Raw genomic sequence first — 19,642 nt, forward strand, 5'->3', positions numbered from 1 at the left:
GGACACATCGGTTATCTAGGCTCGCTCGGACACATCCGTAGGGAACTGACCTATGTGTCGATCATCTCATCAAGACATCACGAACATCCATCCATTTGGGTTCTCTCAAACATCGGACTCTCCCATGTCCATGCGAAACCATTCATGGCATACATTCTAGATAACAGGTGCATAATCCAACCTTCGACACATGGGCTGGAACGCGATATCAGCACAACTGTACTGCCTGATACTGTCATTGAAAGACATTTTTTAAAGGAAGACACTCGTACTGTGCACCCACGTTGTGACACGCATGTGCCACAGAGCAGCTTGCTTAGGTCTGAGGACCGAGGGATGGTTAAATGATTACGAAGAGAAGAGCTCATTTCCCCTCTTATTCTTACTTTTACTTGCAGTGTTAGAACGTTCTTTACATCATAATACCTAACTTTGTTATCTCACTACTAATTACAAAAAGTGGGAAAACTTAAGCAGCCTTTCATCTGCCCTACAACAATATGTACAAAGCTCAATGGACACAAAGAACCTACCTACTTATGGCAGCAAATTTACACTCTTCAGCATTAAACCCGTCTCTTGAATATACACCCCGTTCCAACCCTTAAATGCCTTCTCGTCTCCTTTTTGTTCGGTTAAAAAGTGACCGTTTTGATTTGCAAAACCGAAAACATTAGCACGTAGTGTAGCTCGAGAATCGTAAGCAACGTTTCTTAGACTTTTCTCTGAGTGAGGGAGAGTATGGTGGATACCATCAGCTTATAGTCAATTGGCTTTGTTAGGTATGCATCCATTCCTACCTCCAAGCATTTGGCTTCATCTGACGACATTGCGTGGGCTGTCAATGCTACGATCGGTACATGAAGGCTCGTTCCTAATTCTAGCTTTCTAATCGCTTTTGTTGCTTCGTAGCCGTCCATCTTTGGCATCTGTTTCAAATATTAAGAAAGTTTTTACGCTTCGTAAGTACATATAGGATTTAGATCATAAGAAACTTTGCATCATGTTTCATTTTCAACTATCAAAGACGATGTGATTTGAAGTTAGCAGTTGGTTTGTGTACTAGCCCAAACCCACCGTTAGCAGATACGGTCCTCTTAGGCTTTCCCTTTCAGGTTTTCTCTCAAAGTTTTTAAAACGTGTCTGCTAGGGAGAGGTTTCCACACCCTTATAAGGAATGTTTCGTTCCCTTCTCCAACCGACGTGCGATCTCACAATAGACCCCCGAACGGTGTGCCAGGGAGGACGCTGGACCCTGAAGGGGTGTGGATCGTGAGATCCCACATCGATTTGAGAGAACGAGTGCCAACGAGGACACTCGGTCCTGGGGGGGAGGGAGGGGGGTGGATTGTGATATCCCACACCGGTTGGAGAGAGGAATGAAACATTCCTTGGTGTGGAAACCTCTCCCTAGCAAACGCATTTTAAAAACCTTGAGGGGAAGCCCGAGAGAGAAAGCTCAAAGACGACAATATCTGTTAGCAGTGAGTTTGGACTCTTATAGTTCGGGAGTGATTTAGGTTCATTATGAAAGCAACTCTAAAGTGCAAAGAAAGCATCATCTCAATTTTGGCTCATGGAGTGTAACGTTAAGTTGGCACTTACTTGGCAATCCATCAAGACCAAATCATATCTCGTGGGGCATTCTCTTCTTTGCTCTTCAGCACTAAGCATTGCAGTCAGAGCTTCAACAGCCAGCAGCCCATCTCCGACAGGGATCACCGTGGCTCCCATTCTTTCGAGCATTATCGTCGTTACTCTTTGAAGAACCGGTGTATCTTCTGCAAGCAAAATGCGTAGCCCTTCAAGAGATTTCTTACCGTGAACATTCTTAGAATCTGATTCTTCTTGGCTTTTAGGATAGTTTCCTCCTAAGTTCAGTCCATTGGATGAGTCTTGTCTCATGTCACATGAACCACCGGTCCTTGCGTTACTCGCAGTCGAACGTACATGAGTTAACTCAACTAAGCTATCGTTAAGGGACAAAAATGGCGGCTGACAAGGTTTTGGCATTGTTTCTTCTTGAAATGTTGCACACTGAGACTTGGACTTGTCAAGTTCAGCTAAATCAGAATCATCAGAGCTAGCAGTTTCAAACTGAGTTGAATCAATTTCAAGGCATTCATGAAAATCCCCTTCTTTTGATGCATTTCTTAAACCATTTTTCCTCTGAATCTCAAGATTTCTGTCCTTCATAACAGCTTCCAAAATATGAATCATTTTTGCCCTATACAGCGGCTTATTGTTCACTATAAAGTGTCCTTTTCCCCGAAGCTCTGTCTTCATGGCGTTGGACGTATCGTGGTTTAACATCCACGCAAACTTCACTTTTCCAGAGTACTTGTCAAGGAAGTAAAGTTGATCCTTCCAAATATCTGTGCTCAAGTCCAGTATCCCGATATCGGCAACGACGATGAACATTTGGCTTTTCATGTCCTTAATTCTCGTTAACTCGGCTCGTAATGGTTCACCGAGGGAATCCTGTGGACTAAATCCCTTTTTGTTTTCAAACTTTCTCGCTTGAAAGAGTTCTTGAAGGATTAGAGTTAGTTCATTCCATTCTGAAGCCTCTAAAGTGAACAGTCCGATCTTACGAAGCCACTGCGACGTGATTAATCGACTCGTGCTGCCACGGAGTGCAAGAAGTACCTGCGTTTGCACACAAAAACATCGATATTAACGAGCTCGGGACTTCTGTCTTAAGAAATGAGCCATGTCTGAAAACAAACTCAAGGATTCATTTCTTCACTTACCACTGCATTATGTTTTGCGAAATCAAACTGAGAGTGATGATCTATGGAGTCTACAGGTGTGCTGAGAACCAAATAAAGTCTCATTAGCGTTCCCGGGCCGTTTTTCTTTACAACCTTGATTTCACCGCCCATCTTGTTAACCTGTTATTAGCCTCGGTTAATGAGATGCTTATAGAAACACTATAAGCTTCGAGCGGGGGGTGGTGGTGGGAAAGGATCGGTCGAACTTACCAAGGTACGAACGATGCATAGTCCAAGACCCGTGCCACCGTGCCTGAAAAGTGTAACATATCTTTATACTAGATATTGAGCTATGAAAACTGTTGACAGCATGTTTAACTGTTTTAATTACTTACGTTCGGGTTGTCGAGGGATCTGCTTGCTCAAAGCTTTCAAAAACAGACTCCCATTTGCTAGGATCGATCCCTGCAACGAGCGGAGAAAACAGTACTTCTTAGCATCTAGAAAGCGAAGGAAATTATCAAGTGTTCTTCTGGTTGGCTTTTGACATACCACAGCCAGTGTCATCAAGTTCAAACCATAAGGTCATTTTGTTATCTTTCTTGAACGCGTTCTTCATGTGGTCTCCGTGTTGTTTCATCTTTGTCCGATTAGGAAACCGTGATTTCTTCTGATCCATACAAGACTTTCCCATTTCTTTGAGCGTATTCGACGTCTCGCACCACCCTCGAAGAATGATGTGACCAGCTGCAAAACATTCGAAACGGTTAATCAATTGTTTGATAAGCAACACTGGTGATAAACAAGATCACTTACTAGTAGTGAATTTGATAGAGTTGCTAATCAAGTTCGTGAATATTTGAACAACCCGACCGGAGTCTCCTCGAACTAATCTCGGCATATCATCTAAAACAATAGCATCGTATTAGAGCATTGCATAAATTGTAGTGTAATCAATTCGTGAACGGAAAACGTACCAGAGAGATCCAATACAGTTTCCACATTATGATCAATGCATTGCACGGAAAACATATCAACAAGCCCTTCGAGTTCTCGTCCCAGATCAAACTCTGCATCTTCCAAAACTAGCTTTCCAGATTCAACCTAAGTGATTATTCGAATGATAACAATTAGCCTATGATCTTTCACACCATAACCGAAAAAACAGAACAAAATTTCGTAGAACCAACGAAGCGAGCTCGTTATACCTTGCTTAGATCTAGAATGTTGTTAAGAAGTCGGAGTAGAGCTGTTGAGCATTTTCGAATCTGAGTGACTGTCGCAAACTGTTCGTTATTGAGACAGTCATCGCACATTAGAATGTCGAGCAGTCCAATTACCGCAGCCATCGGTGTCCTCAGCTCATGACTGCAACATCAATAAAGTATAAACTAACACTGTTCTTAACACACACGCCAAGTCGTTACGTTGTTCGTCCATCGTTTTAAATGAACGTACCTCATATTCGCTAGAAACTGACTCTTGTAATTACTAGATGCCTCTGCTCTTCTTCTTGCATCAAGATGGCTTATTAGTTCAGCTCTTAGTTTCATTTCCTTAGATACTCCTTTTGTCAGAATCAAAATGAATAGACATCCAACAACTAAGATGCACAAAGAGGCAGAAATGAGTATAACCAATGTTTTGTAAGCTCTCTCATCTACCTTTCCCATTATGTATTGCCTAGGAATGATGACAACCCCCACCTACAAAAACCGAAAGGATCTTGTTATGTTCGTAACGATTAGATAAAAAGAAAGTCGATGGATCGATGACGAAACTTACAATGGGAAGCTTCTTTAGATTAAGAAAAAACGAGTCGATGTAGTACTGCTGACCACCAAGCTTGACGTTCTCTTCATGGACCTCATGACCAGGAGGAAAGTTATTTCCATAGGTTTTGTTTAACCATTCGGCTCCTAATCGAATCACGTCATCTTGGGAATCGACAGCCATCATAAGCTTCCGACCCGTCGATGTATTTCTTAACAAGGGAGCATTGGCTGAAGTAGCAAGCAAGTAGCCCTCTTGAGAGGTTAGATAAATATGTCCACTATGGAACTCAACAAGCTCCTTCATAAGTTGACCGACGCTCGAAAGTGCGGTCGTGACACCGACCACCGCAACTATGCTTTCATTTGAAGCATCCGAAACAGGCAGGGCTGCTGAAAGCAATGGTGTATCCATGTACTTGCTGACAGTAACATGCCATGACGCAACACCATCAGCTACCTGTGAAATGCCAGGAATGTTAATCAAGTCCTCCGGTGGGATTTGTCTTGCTTTCCCCATCTTCTCACCACTAATCGGATCAAGCGGTTCCCGGTACCATTTGGCAGAAACATTGCCATGTATGGGTGGTTCCGACCACCCTTCACCCGACGAAAGTCGATTTATATTATATGATTGAGTGGCAGTGATGGAATAGTTTGCAAGATCCGAGTAAATATAAAACGTATTGTTGCTTCTATGATCTCGATGGAACGCTTGGACAAAACCATTCTTGTAATTGATCGTTATGGCATTAAGAGCTTTTCGACTCGCAAACATCGCCCACGTAACGTCTCTCATTGCTTCATACAGCTACAAAAAAACACAGACATGAAACATGAATTCAGAGCTAAAAGTATGAAACATGTCCTCTTTGGGCTTTCCCTTTCGGGCTTCCCCTCCAGGCTTTAAAACACGTCTGCTAGGGAAAGGTTCCAACATCCTAATAAAGGGGAGGGTGTTTCGTTCTCCTCCCCAACCAACGTCGATATCACAGTACGAAGGGTAAATCAGACAAGGATAAGAAAATAACCTCAACTTGCTCTGCTTGATTCACTGGCTTGCTGTACTTCCTCATTACATATTCTGAAAGCTTAACCTGAGCTGTGGTTATTTCAGCTGTGGAATTCAAGACACTCCACATCCGTAAGATCGGGCGCTGCAGCAGTTCATGTCGAAGACCATACGCTAAGCTATCGAGCGACTGTGCCGTGTAGCTCTTTGTGAAGTGCCATGTGAGTATTGTCAGCATCCCAATCAAAATAGCTAGCATCACCTGTATTATAATGTAATAATCATCACTGTCAAGATGTATATCAAGCTGAATGGCACTGATATCATTTCACAAGTGGGTGGTATTAATTTTGAACTTGAATGAGTATCAGATCATTCCCAAAGACTAACCATTATAGCAAGGCGAGCAACAAAGACACTGTAATAAGAAGAAAGGCAATGAGAGCTTGCATATTGAAACTCTTGTTGTTCAACATCTCTGTGAAAGATTCTTCGGCTGTGAGGGGCTGTGTTTCTTCTCAGAGAAGTTGCAAGACCTGAAATTCTACAGAACACCTTCCGCAATGGAGTGGACATTGTAGAGGTGAGAGCTGAAGAAGAAGAAGAAGAAGAAGAAGAAGAAGAAGGTTCAGAGGGGGTATCCTCTTCTGCCATTAATACTGAAACTTTACAGAAATATGCATTTTTTTGCAGAAAGGGGTCTGGTTTTGTTGTAAATCAAGAAGAGAATGTGTGCAAATGGGTGGAGGTTTTTAAATATACTGCTCCCATTGTCATCTCCCACTTTTTCAAGGCATGAGGCATATCTATCAGCTACAAAGTGGCAAAGCAGGTGGTGGGTTCTATTCCTCATCCCACAGTTTCCACTGCCACTTATCCCTTCTTTATCCTATTACTATATTTCAAAATCAAACACTTCATTAACTTTGTCCGCTTTAGCCCGTTTTGTATCGCCATCAACCTCATGATTTTAAAACGCGTCTGTTAGAGAGAGGTTTCCACACCCTTATAAGGAAAGTTTCGTGGCCCTCTCCAACCAATGTGGGATCTCACAATCCACCCCTCTTAGGGGCCCAGCGTCCTCGTTGGTAGACCGCCCGACGTCTAGCTCTGATACCATTTGTAACAGCCCAAGCACACCGCAAGCGGATATTGTCTGTTTTAACCTGTTACGTATCGTCGTTAGCCTCACGATTTTAAAACGCGTCTGTTAAGGAAAGGTTTCCACACGCTTATAAGGAATGCTTCGTTCCCCTCTTCAACTAATGTGGGATCTCACAATCCACCCCCCTCAGGGAGCCAGCATCCTCGCTGGCACACTGCTCGGTGTCTAGCTCCCAAGCACACCGCTAGCGGATATTGTTTGTTTTAGCCTGTTACGTATCACCGTTAGCTTCACAATTTTAAAACGCATCTATTAAAGAGAGGTTTCCACACCCTTATAAGAAATGCTTTGTTTCCCTCTCCAACCAATGTGGGATCTCACAATCCACCCCCTTAGGGGCCAGCGTCCTCGCTGGCACACTGCTCGGTGTCTAGCTCCCAAGCACACTGCTAGCAGATATTGTCCGCTTTAGCCTATTACGTATCGCCGTCAGCCTCACGATTTTTATACGCATCTCTTAGAGAGAGGTTTCCACACCCTTGTAATGTTTTGTTCCCCTCTCCAACCAATGTGGGATCTCACAATCCACCCCCTTGGAGTCCCAATGTCACCGCTAGCACACCATCCGGTGTCTAGTTCTGATACTATTTGTAACCACTCAAGCACATCACTAGCAGATATTGTCCGTTTTAGCCCGTTACGTATCATTATCAACCTCACGATTTCAAAATGCGTCTATTAGGGAGAGGTTTCCTCACTCTTATAAGGAATGCTTCATTCCCCTCTCCAACCAATGTGGGGTCTCACAATCTACCCCTCTTTGGAGCCCAGCGTCCTCGCTGGTACACCGTCCAATGTCTAGCTCTGATACCATTTGTAACAATCCGAGCACACCGCTAGCAAATATTGTCCGCTTTATCCAATTACGTATCACTATCAGCCTCACGGTTTCAGCGAAAGATTTCCACACCCTTATAAAGAATACCCTTATAAAGAATGTTTCGTTCCCCTCTCTAATCGACGTGAGATCTCACACTTCTAAAACCGAAAAAGCTTAGACAAAATTGCAATTAATGGCCACAAAGTGAAGAAGATAAAGCAGAAGGTCTCCATTCAAATAAACAATGAAGAAAAAGGAACAGTATTCATTGAAATGATTCTCTACAGCCCAAAAAAGGACGTTCCCTGTTCGAAACCAAATTAGCCATTGGCATTTATCAGATTCTGGAATATCAAACAACATACGTGTCCGATTATCAATCCACCCTTTAAATCCACAAAAAGAAATCATCAAAGAAGGGTTCAAATTTGGTTGATTCAGTCACACAACTTTAGACTTTAAAGGAAAAGATAAGGATCGCACCGTGATGCTTAAGAATCGCCGTTGGATCATACTTTGGGGAAGAACTTTGAGCAATCTAGAATCATAATGAAGTAAAGAAAAAAAAGAAAAAAGAAACCAAATCACTTTTTACCTAAGATGATCGATCGAGATTTCTTCACATTTTCCTCTCCCTTTTTGTAAGGCCCAATAATGCTTGCGATTCTGTCACTGCGGCAATCCGTTTGCGAGGAATAATTTGAAATAAAACAATGCATCAATTTGTTATGTGCTTAAATGTGATTGAAAGTTTATCTTTGAGACTGAGTTCGATCCTCGCAAGCTTCACTATCTATTTGATTTTCCTCCCGTTCTTCGAGCCACTCGTAATCGTATGTAAATGTCTTAGCATATCATTAATGAAAATCAAAAAACGGTCTATAGGACAGTTGCGTTCTCTGATCAACAATAGAACAAAATCTATTTTGTATCATATCTAAGGGATTCTAGGGTTAAGGTCGAAGAAGCAATGTCACTCAATCATTATCAAATTAACTGCAATCTTTTTCTGTCCGTGAGGATTCCAATTCCAACCGAGCGCCTTCTACTTCTAATAGGCCATGAACTAGATCAGAATCATTCTCAACAAGTCCATAAGAAGTAATCCCATTTTTTTCATCAGGTTCAGATAGAGACCAAAGGTTTTGAACGACCGATCCGACAGAACAACTCAAAAGATAAAGAACCCGAAAAATTATATATATATATATATATATATATAAACAACTTTTTGAATAATACCCATTATTCAACTACAATGACAATGGATGGTCCTTTATGACCTAATTTTTTTATACATATTTTAAATTTCTTAGTGGAATGTATGGTTTGCTTGATAAATACATTAAATTTGCATAGAAAAATATTAAATTAATAAAAATATTTCTAAATTTTATATATTGTCTCAAAAATATCTTTATAGTTTTACTGCGATTAATAATATTTTTAAACTTTAAAAAAATGTTTCAAAAATATTATTACGATTAGTATTGGATAAAAATTATTGTATTTTGTTTTAAAAATCCGTTTTAAATTTTTAAAAGTTTAAACTTACTTTTATTATTAGTATCATGATTAAAAAATACTCGTAAAATTTTAAAAGTAGCATCAACTCTTTAACCTTAAAAATCAAGAATTGTCCCCACCATCAAGCATCTAGTTGCAACGAGGCTTCTTCTCGACTCGCAGAGGGAGCCCCTACATTGTGCTCGTCTATATTCATTGAGGTTTCTTTGAGCGCCGTGTGTTATGATTCGAAGAGAGATTGTTGTTTTGAAAAAGAAAAGCAAGCGCAAGCTATAATAACCGTCATCCATCACACATTCATGTTAAATATTTTTAAAGGGTATTAATGAAACTTTTGAAAGTTCAAAGATATTTTTGAAACACTCTTAAAATTTTGAAATTGTTAAAAGATATTTAATATTAAATTATAGTTTACCATATATATTATATTTGATATTTTATTATAAGAACATAATCTTTTTATTTATTGTAATTTATTTGATTATAAATAAAATAACTTTCACATCATTTAGGTGCAGTGGATTATGCAAACATTCTCATAAATCTTCGGAAGATTTAAGAATATTTTTAAAATAAAATATCAAATTCATATCCCGTAATTATTGACAACGACGATAGCATTTAAATAATTTTTCACCGTTGCTCGTATAATATTTTAAGAAAAAAAATACACTTTTTTTTTTTTGTGAGTAATTAATGAGGTTAATCATAACTTTTGGAAGTAATGCATTCATAGTATTGATATAGACATATTGATTAAAATTTGTATTAAAGAATTTAATGGTATGTGGGAGTGCACTATTTAGGTGGCTTGACTAGGCAAAGCTAAGCCTCTAGAACTCCATTTTTGTGCTCCACTTCTATTCTTTATTTTCATGCCTTTCTCCATTGCTTAATCCTCTCCCCATTTTGCTTATGACTCATTTTTTTTCTTTTTCTTTTATCTTATCTTTCTCTACTTCCCACTATTGTTAAAAGCCAAGCGGAAAACTTTGATTCGTCACGATTTGTTTGATACCCAGCAAGCGACATGTCAAATCCAGGGCATCTCTCCGACGCCTTTTTGTTGCGCCGATCGCTCCAAGAGACAGACATGGTTCTGTAGTCAAAGCAACTTCATAATTGATGGTAACAGTGGCTTTTTCATCCATTTCATTTGTGGACAGAAGTTGTGGGTGAAATCCTGAACCTGAACAAAAACATGAGAGTCAATGAAATTCTGAACCTCCTTCTGGGAAAAAAGCCTTTCTGACCTAGTATTGCTTTACTCGTCGATGAATAACGTGACTATCTTTTATCTGAGCCACTTGGATGAATATTTTAAAATCGTCCTTTTGGACTTGATGGGCTCGGCATTGTTATAAGAAATATTAATTATAATGTTAGGGTTTAATCAAAAGATTAGTGATGTTGAGATACAATGGCACACAATGTGATGTTTAAGAAAAAGGGAAGTGGGCAATGTTTGATAATGAAAGGACTATGGTGCATGTTTAGTACCTATACCTTTTACAACTTTTTTTAGCACCAATTCTTTTTTCTTCCCTTTTTGTATAATCATTTAAAAAAAAAAAAAAAAAAAGAAGTTAAATCAAAATTATAATTTTAGCCTTTTAAGTTTGTGTTCAATAAATTCTCGATATTTCTATCTTTCGTTAGATAGGTTATTGACCTACCCGACAACTTTTAAAATTTGAAGATAGATTATGAATAAAATTGAAAGTTTAAAGTCTAATTAAACATAAAGTTCAAATTTATACCTAATATACCAAAATTGAGAGCTCGAGACCTTTTAGACACAAAATTGAAAATTCAAAGACATCTATACGGTAGACAGAGGAGATGCCGGTAAAGTCTTTGACTTCTCTCTTTCCAAACACGACACATGTCATGTTCCAGGTAAGAGCCATGATGAGTATTTGAACCTCCCATCCCAATAGAAAGAGTACCTGTTAATTACTATTATTTTGGCAACATTATTATAGCTTAATTCTTAAATATCGATATGTATAGTATAGCAGCTCAAACCCACCACTGACATGTATTGTCGTTTTTTAGCTTTCCCTTTCGAGCTTCCTCTCAAGGTTTTTAAAACGTGTCTACTAGGGAGAGGTTTCCACACCTTTAAAGAATGTTAAAAAATGTTTCGTTCTCCTCCCCAACCTATGTGGGGATCTCACAATCCACCTCCTTCGAGGCCCAGCGTCCTCGTTGGCACTTGTTCACTTCTCCAATCGATGTGGGACCCCCCAACCCACCCTCCTTCAGGGCCCAGAGTCCTTGCTAGCACACTGTCTCGTGTCTACCTCCCTTCAAGGCTCAGCCTCCTTGCTAGCACATCGCTTGGTGTCTAGCTTTAATACCATTTGTAACTGCCAAAACCTACCGCTTGCAGATATTGTCCTCTTTAGGTTTTCCCTTTTGAACTTTCCCTCAAAGTTTTTAAAATACATATGCTAGGAAGAAGTTTCACACATTAAAAAAGAATGTTTCGATGTGGGATCTCACGTATAGAATTTATGAAGAAACTAGAAATTTAGTGTGACCTACAAAATAAAGAGAGATCATTTGAACCTTTTAACATAGATCATTCTAGTATTCATCAAGGTGGTTCCCATGATAAAGTCAGGTAACAAATTGGTATGGTTGAGCTAGATTGTGCCAAATGAAATTGTATGATTGGTTCAATTGTGAGCAACCATGATGAACAACTAGTCTCTTATCAATCAATGATGTACTTTATGGGTCCATCTTGAAACAGTAAACTCCAAGTTCACCTGTTTGTATATGCATGAATGTATGCATATATATATATATATATATATATATATATATAACAATCGTGTATATATATATATAACAATCGTTTTATAAGAATAAATCTCCATTAAAAACTTGGTAAAAAAGCAAACAAAGACAGGAGAATGAGAAAAAGGGGCACCCTAAGGTTCATTTCATCAAATGTATGACAGTAACATCAAGAGATATGATTCCAAATACCCTATAAGTTGATTTGATTTGGAAGAGATTACCCAAATCCTAAAGGGATAACTTCATTTCTAACTCAAAATCTTCACATTACAGGAAGAACAAAAGTTACTAATCAAAGAAATAAAGAAAAAGAATCTTAGCTCTTTAGTGGCTAAGAATAGTCTTTGTGTTAGTTGTTTCCCTCTTGTGGAAAGGAGCATTTGATTCGATACTTAAAGTATTGTATAAAGCAAAGGATTATAAGATGCAATAAAATTAACCAATCATAAGTTCGATACAACTGGTAGCTAATTCATTCTCTAGTATAGTCGCTTTAAAAAAATTCTTACACGTGTTTGAACTCTTAAGATCGTGTTCGTTTGGTTCGACTTTAGTTTTTAACAAGCCTCTAAACTTTTACTCTTATGTCTAATAGGTAACCGTCATAACTCGGGTCAAGGTCAAACATTTGGATCCTACTTGAGTTTTAAATAAGCCTCTAAACTTTTAACCTTGTGTCTAAAACGCGTCTTCTATCACTTGAGTCAAGGTTAGACAACTGGTCCTACTTTAATTTTTAGTAAGCCTCTAATCTTCACTCTTATGTCTAATACGTCACCGTCGTTAACTTGGGTCAAGGTTAAACATTTAGGTCCCGGTTGATAACCATCTCGTTTCTTGTTTTGAGTTTTGAGAATTGAGCTTATAAACACTAGTTTCTTTGTTTGTTATCTACTTTCCTAATCTATGTCAAGTTTTGAAAGCTTTTAAAAACTTGTTTTTGTTTATAGAAGTTGGCTAAAAACTCAAATATTTATATTAGGAAAGATAAAAAAATGGGCACAATTTTTTAAAACCAAATGATTATCAAACAAAGCCTCAGTGATAAAAATTCATTTTGTAACATCCCGACCCACCGCTAGCAGATATTGTCCTCTTTGGGTTTCCCCTTTCGGGCTTCTCCTCAAGATTTTTAAAACGCGCCTACTAGAGAGAGGTTTCCACATCCTTATAAATGATGTTTCGTTCTCCTCCTCAACCGACGTGAGATCTCACACTTTTAAACTATAGAATCTAAATAGACACAAACATAAAAGTTCAAGAATCTACTTTTTAAAAATATATGAACCAAATAAACACAATCTTAAAAGTTCAAAGGTCAGACCCACCCACCTAAGGTATTAAATATCTACGAAACAATTGGTCGGTAAGGCTAGTTGAAATCGACATAAGCTAATATGAACTTAAGGGGGGAAAAAGAAAAAAGAAAAACTTGTGGTGTACAATTAAAAGAGATAGATAGAAGCACATTAAGATAAAGTGGAACCAAGAGAGTTTTGGTGTAATCGTTTTCAGAAACAGAAAGATAAGGTAAAGTTCTTCACCAGAAACAAAGAAATAAAGCAATGGAGGAGCACTCCAATTTTCTACAGAATTTGGCTTAGTAATTGGCTGGTTTTGCTGCATTACCAACTTTTTATACTATTTTTATTAGCTGTGTTAGACTTTGGCTAGATGTCCAAAACCCACTATCTTATAATATTATGCCACAATCATGTAGAAAAATATTCTATATTAGCAAGCATTCAGCCATCCCATATCAAGTTGTTGGCACAAGAAGACAAGAAACTCAATTCTTTATGTTTATGAAACAATAATAAAGATATTAAAGCCAAGAATCGTACCTGCTGATGGAGGAGGATCCTGAGAGATGTTTATCTTCAAGAAATTGATTTGGAATTCTTTTGTCCTGCCTACACAGTGGGCTGCCCATCATAAAGTTGGCCTAATAATCAGTGGAACAATCAGTGGAATCAAAGATTTTTGAAGCTGATAAGTTCAAATCATGATACTCACCGATCTTAAACATTGATTCGATCATAACATAATAGCTATCAATCTCAAGCATTGAGTTGATCATATGATAGTCACTGATTCTATCATAACAAAACAGATACCAGTCTCAAACATTGATTTGATCATAGGATAGTCATCAATCTTAAACATTGATTCGATCAGAACATAATAGCTACCAGTCTCAAACACTGATTTGATCATAGGATAGTCACCAATCTTAAACAATGATTCGATCAGAACATAATAGCTACCAGTCTCAAACATTGATTTGATCATATGATAGTCACCAATCTTAAACATTGATTCGATCAGAACAGAATAGCTACAAGTCTCAAACATTGATTTGATCACATGAAATCGAGAGGGGTGAAAAATACCTCAAACACTTGTTATGAAGAGAAAACGTGGACCAATTTTTTGAAGTCATCTCAAACATAGTTTCTGCTTTTTGACATTTGTCAATGAGAACAAAATGGGGATTGAATATCCTGCAGACACTTGGTTAGAAACTGGTAGCTTGTGACCAAGATTTACAGCCTTATATCAACGGAGGGGCAAAGTTTTGAGCTTTTGGGATCTTGATATGGGGAAGAGAGCCATTATTGAAAGGAAACAGAAACCAATCATGTCATTCTTTTCATGATCCAAGTAATTGTATATACAGGAATTCTAAACAACAATATTTTTGATAAGAAACCAAGAGAGGGCATTGAGATGAAGTGGCTCACATCTTTAATAGCTCAACTTAATTTATGACAGCAGCTCATAAGTCATACCTACTATTAGTTAAAGATCAAATAATTCCAACAATTTACTTGGAGTTCTTAGCCTTCGCCTCTGCAGCTGCGGCTTTAACAGCGGATTTTGCTAAAGCTGTTGGCTTAAGAGCACTTTTTGGATTCAGAGCTTTTCGTAACTTCAAAGCAGCCCATGCCGTCCCAACAGCGTGTCCAGCAGCCTCAAGGCCTTCACTGGTTGCATTAGCAGCTTGCTCCCCGTACCTGCAACAACAAAATAAGGAAAAGAATATAAAAGCATCATGAGTATGTGAAATGGCTTTTGAACTGCACCATCTGACATGAAAATTGAAATTCTTTCAACATTTGGTCAAGCAGCAGGAAGATATCCAGAAATCTGTATAGCAAGTAAACTGAAAATATCTCCAGTATTTAAACCAGTCTCTTAACATAAGAGTGTATCAAATTTAAGGTTTCATTCTGTCCTGTCATAGACCCTCACCCCAGTTATTAGTGTGGTTAAGAGTACGTGTTAGGGGGAGGAACTGAAGTATTATGTAAATGTAGTGTGATGTTATGTGAAGGCCCTTAGCCACATCGGTTGGGGAGGAGAACAAAGCATTTCTTATAAGGGTGTGGAAACCTCTCCCTAGTAGTTGCGTTTTAAAAACCTTGAGGGGAAACCAAAGGAGAACAATATCTGCTAGCGGTGGGGCTTGGGCTGTTACAAATGGTATCACAGCCACACCGGGCGGTGTGCCAGTGAGGACGATGGGCTCCGAAGGGGGGTGGATTGTGAGATCCCACATCAGTTGGGGAGGAGAACAAAGCATTCCTTTTAAGGGCGTGGAAACCTCTCCTTAGCAGAGCGTTTTAAAAACCTTGAGGGGAAGCTCGAAAGGGAAAACCCAAAGAGGACAATTTCGGCTAGTGGTGGGCTTGGGCTGTTGTTACAAAGGAACTCTCCGAACTTCCCTTGAGCTGTATTCTAGATACTCTCTGGTTCTTTTTACCTATCCATAGTAAGACAGGTGCAGTCGGTGACAGTTTACCTTGTGGTCACAAGTTCAGTTGTCACAGTGGAAGATGTAGCCATGACATTTTTTCCAGCAACTTCAACAGCATCAAAAACTTTGCCTGATTATCAGAAGATGAAATCAGTAATCAACTAAGCTACAAAAGTAATGCGTTCTTGTAGGGAAGGATTCATAAAGTGAAAATTCAGCAACTAAAGTATATCTATGATCCTAAGTAGCTAACCACAAGACTAGTTGAAGGATGAAGCAACCAACATGAAAGTTATAACCTATCATGATTGTGTTGTTAATTATCTAAGGACTGAATTTGGACAAAAGATATATACAGGAATCACATGCTACTTTTAAAATTTTGGAATGACATGCTTTCTCATACAAATAATCAAATAATGTAAAAGTCGAACATAACTATATTCTCATCGCAGTTTCAAGCTTAAGAAAGCTTTTCTTCAACACCATGAAATATTCTCAAATAACAACATAAGTTCAAAATTTTCATGTATCTAGCATACTGAAGGTAACATATCTCAAACATTTTAAAGTTATTTTTAAATAGTTCGGTGTGTATATAAGAAAATCGAGTCGATAGATAGATACAGAGAAAAGGAAAGGAGATCGAAAAACAAAGTAGAGTTGACGACAAACCAAAGCCATCAAGAGAAGCTACTACAATTTCTCCGGGAAGCATTCCAAAAAACTTCTTGCCAACTTTCGAATTAGCCACTGAACTTGTAAGGAATCCAGAAACTTTAACAACTCCAGAGAGTACTCCAGTTGCTACTTTCTCCGACATCCTTGTCACCCTCTTGACCCTAAACAAAAACTCAGACCAAAAAAGTACTTGAGAGGTGTTTTCATGCAGTTTGCTCAAGAATTTCACAGCTCAAAGAAAAAACAAGCTACTCTCATGAATGCAACATGAAATTCATTTCAGAAGAATGCTCAAATATCTACTTTTTATGTAGCTCTTAGTTTCGGAGATGGCTACAAACGTAAAGCACCTAGAGTGTTGGCAATAACCTCTTCAAGCCCGTAAGCTCGTGGTTCCTATACCGCCGTGTTTCCTGGTGATCGACTCATCAAGTTCCCGGTGAAATTCCAGAGGTGGCTACAAATGTAATGCACTCAGAGTGTTTCTTAAAGCATTGGGGTGCAAGTGTAAGAGATTGTTCATAAAAATGAGGGCTTCTAGAGGATAATTCTTGGGTTTAAGCACAATAACAGCTTGGGTTTAAGCTGTAGAACTGCATAAAATAACAAAAACTGGCACTTATTGCATAAAGATGCAACTGTTTTTCTTAATATCCGTGAGGGTTCGGGCCAATCTGCAAGTTCATCGGCTATTCTCGTGCGATAAACTACATTTGATCATCACGAAACCTAGTAAGATATTAAATCTTAGGCGATTACTATGACTTGAACTCATTACCTCCGCTACGAATAGAGTGATACACAATTGCCAACAATAATATGATACCAATAAGCTCAAACCAAATGCTATGAACACAGAAATGAGTGCAAGAAAACAGATTTAACTTGAAAGGAAAGAACCTTTTAATCCTCTCGAGGGTTTCAGGGCTGATCTCTGTGTTAGAACAGGGGCCCATCCTCTTCTGCATAACCTCATTCCCCTGTTTCAACCTTTCAACAGTCACATCACCGCACCACAAAATCCCTTTAATCAATTGCCCTGATCCCGCTGCAATCAACTTTGCAGCCGTTCGATTGTAATCTTCCACATTAGGAGCCAATGTTGTCCAATACGCCGCACATTTCCCCTCCATTTCTTCTTTCTTCTTCTTCTCCGTCTTCAAATCCGCCGGCGACATCTCTTTGGCCAGAGATTCATCCAGAATCTCCACTTTCTTGGCACTCTCCGATACCTTCTGCATTGTAAAACTACTGTAATTCTGCAAAATTCCATCCAGTTTCTTCAACAATCCCTCTTGGCCTTTCGAAACAATCGTCAACCCGTAACTCAAATAATCATCCAACCCATTCTTCTTCCGGTCTTCCTCGTCACTCGAATCGGAGTCCGATCCACGTTCCTTAAGAGCCCGAAAAGAGAAGAAGTAGTGCGAATCATCGAGCTTCACAGACGCCAAATCCTTCGCCAATGGCCATTGAATCTCATCGGCAACACGCGCTAGCACCGTAACAATACTCTCCCCTTGGCGAATAAGGACAATGGTCAAATCGCCGCAAGCGAGCTCAACACTGTACTGTTGATCAATCAAGTTGAGAATGGCGCCTGGGACTCTGATGAGAATCTCTTCCGCCGCAAGGGGAGGAGCCGAAGCCGGAGCCGAAGGAGGATGGCGGTAATCCACGTCGTCGGGAAACAGATTCTCCACCAAATCCTTCATATCGAGAGTGGGGTAAAGATTCGAACTCGACGATGGATTAGGATTCACAAACGAAGATGAAGGCGCATCGGGGTTCGAATCATTCACTTGAGGGTAAAGAGAGTTCCGATAAGGGTACTGTGAATCCATTGCTACGGAAGGGGAAAACAGAGATTTGGAGCTTCAAAGTATGGGGGGAGAATCGGAGAGGAGAGGCAACTGGGGGGAAATTGGTAAGAACAAGAATGGATCAAGAAACGAACTCCAATGCGATCACATTAATGAATTTAAGGGTTCATTTCAACAGTAATCGAGAAAGTTTCCCGCGTGAAGATCATGTGAAAAGACCAATTTGTTGACTAATGATGATCAAAAAAGGCCAAGTCGGACCATTTCATAGCTCGTAGCATCATGGACAATCTGTTTTAGCTGTCGAAGCTCCGTCGCCATGGTTGGAGGATAATTATGAGGAAGACAAACAACAACTTGAATCTATAATTTTTTAGTTAAATTACATATAATGACAAAAGTTTGGACTTTGATTTAATTATTATTTAAAAAATATTAGTCAATATACAATCTCAGTGAAAATTAATTATTTGAATGATTTTAGCTATAAATAATCCTTAAAATATATTTAATTTTTAGATAAACATTTCACACTTTTTAATTTATTATTTAATTATATTTCGTCAATTTTTTCAAGTATAATTGAAATATTAATTTATTGATATCAAACTTATAAATATTAGGTCATAGAAATATCGACATGTGAATTACACTCTAAAGCTCTATGGCATGTTTAATAATACTATTTTTACTATTAGTTTTTTATTTTTAAAAATTAAACTTATAATAATAATCAAATTTGATAGGGGGTTGTTGTGTAATAAAACTTTTTTGAAATATTTTCAAAATTCAAATGTTTGTCAAATTATAATTAAATTATTCACAGTTGTAATAACTTTTTAAAAATATTTTCAAAATTCAAATAGTTTTGCAAACTTAAAGAAATAGTTTTCAAAACTTGTTTATTAATTTAAAATTTAACCATCTATTAAATTTTTAAAAAATACAAATATCAAACCATTATAAATTACAAATTTAATTTCAAAGTTGCACCTTAATAAATCATCATTAAAATTTTAATTTTATATAAAATAAATTTATAAATCTTTTAGCTATGCATTTTTTTAATTGAAAGTAAAGTATTAGAAACAAAAGTCAATAATTTGCCTAATAAATTTAAAAAATGAATAAGACAAAGTCGTTAAATATTTTAAAATACATTTAGAGGAGATATTTTATTACCAAAAATTAGGAAAATAGTCTAAATCATCTACGTGCTAAATTAACCATTAATTAGTGACATAATATTGCTAAATTGGAATGTTACCTTAATAATTTAAAATACGATAATATTTACCTGAAATCTAAGAATTAAAACTCATAAATCCTCATAAAATTTAAACAAATCTTATACGAACTAACAAAGATGAAGATAATGAAGACAACTCGGTGTTATATGATGAAATTTTTTACCATTAAAATAAAAATATAGGTTTAGTCCCTAAAACTTGTCAAAATTACTAATTTAGTCCTTCAAATTTAAAAACATAATTTTTTTCTTAGATCCTGCCTAAACATTCTTAAACTACTCACTATAAAAATGTAATATTCAAAACC

At 37.9% G+C, this 19,642-nt stretch overlaps 2 protein-coding genes across 4 annotated transcripts; both read right to left on the reverse strand.

The window, feature by feature from the left end:
- Positions 1-337: 337 nt before the first annotated feature.
- LOC111430950 (histidine kinase 1-like) lies at positions 338-8,229 on the reverse strand. Of its 3 annotated transcripts, none has more exons than XM_023067410.1 (14): positions 8,079-8,229; positions 5,889-6,088; positions 5,518-5,760; positions 4,500-5,297; positions 4,173-4,420; positions 3,923-4,082; positions 3,692-3,818; positions 3,531-3,620; positions 3,267-3,461; positions 3,110-3,179; positions 2,985-3,027; positions 2,754-2,894; positions 1,606-2,649; positions 338-929 (listed from the first exon to the last, which is right to left on the reverse strand). In XM_023067410.1, exons 1-14 carry the CDS (start codon positions 8,200-8,202, stop codon positions 714-716), a joined length of 3,699 nt encoding a protein of 1,232 aa, XP_022923178.1. In that variant the 5' UTR covers positions 8,203-8,229; the 3' UTR covers positions 338-713. The 3 variants fall into 3 exon arrangements, with proteins under 3 accessions (XP_022923178.1, XP_022923180.1, XP_022923179.1); XM_023067412.1 differs by lacking the exon at positions 8,079-8,229 and adding an exon at positions 7,967-8,050; XM_023067411.1 differs by lacking the exon at positions 8,079-8,229 and having other exon boundaries at positions 5,889-6,306.
- A 6,210-nt stretch (positions 8,230-14,439) lies between these two features.
- LOC111430953 (protein EARLY-RESPONSIVE TO DEHYDRATION 7, chloroplastic-like) lies at positions 14,440-18,440 on the reverse strand. The gene is made up of 4 exons (XM_023067416.1): positions 17,163-18,440; positions 16,257-16,423; positions 15,627-15,711; positions 14,440-14,838 (listed from the first exon to the last, which is right to left on the reverse strand). The coding sequence occupies exons 1-4, from the start codon at positions 18,104-18,106 to the stop codon at positions 14,649-14,651; spliced, it is 1,386 nt and encodes a 461-aa protein (XP_022923184.1). The 5' UTR covers positions 18,107-18,440; the 3' UTR covers positions 14,440-14,648.
- Between the last annotated feature and the right edge of the window lie 1,202 nt (positions 18,441-19,642).

Source organism: Cucurbita moschata, unplaced genomic scaffold, assembly GCF_002738365.1.
Source record: "Cucurbita moschata cultivar Rifu unplaced genomic scaffold, Cmos_1.0 Cmo_Scf00035, whole genome shotgun sequence".
NCBI classification, from domain to species: domain Eukaryota; kingdom Viridiplantae; phylum Streptophyta; class Magnoliopsida; order Cucurbitales; family Cucurbitaceae; genus Cucurbita; species Cucurbita moschata.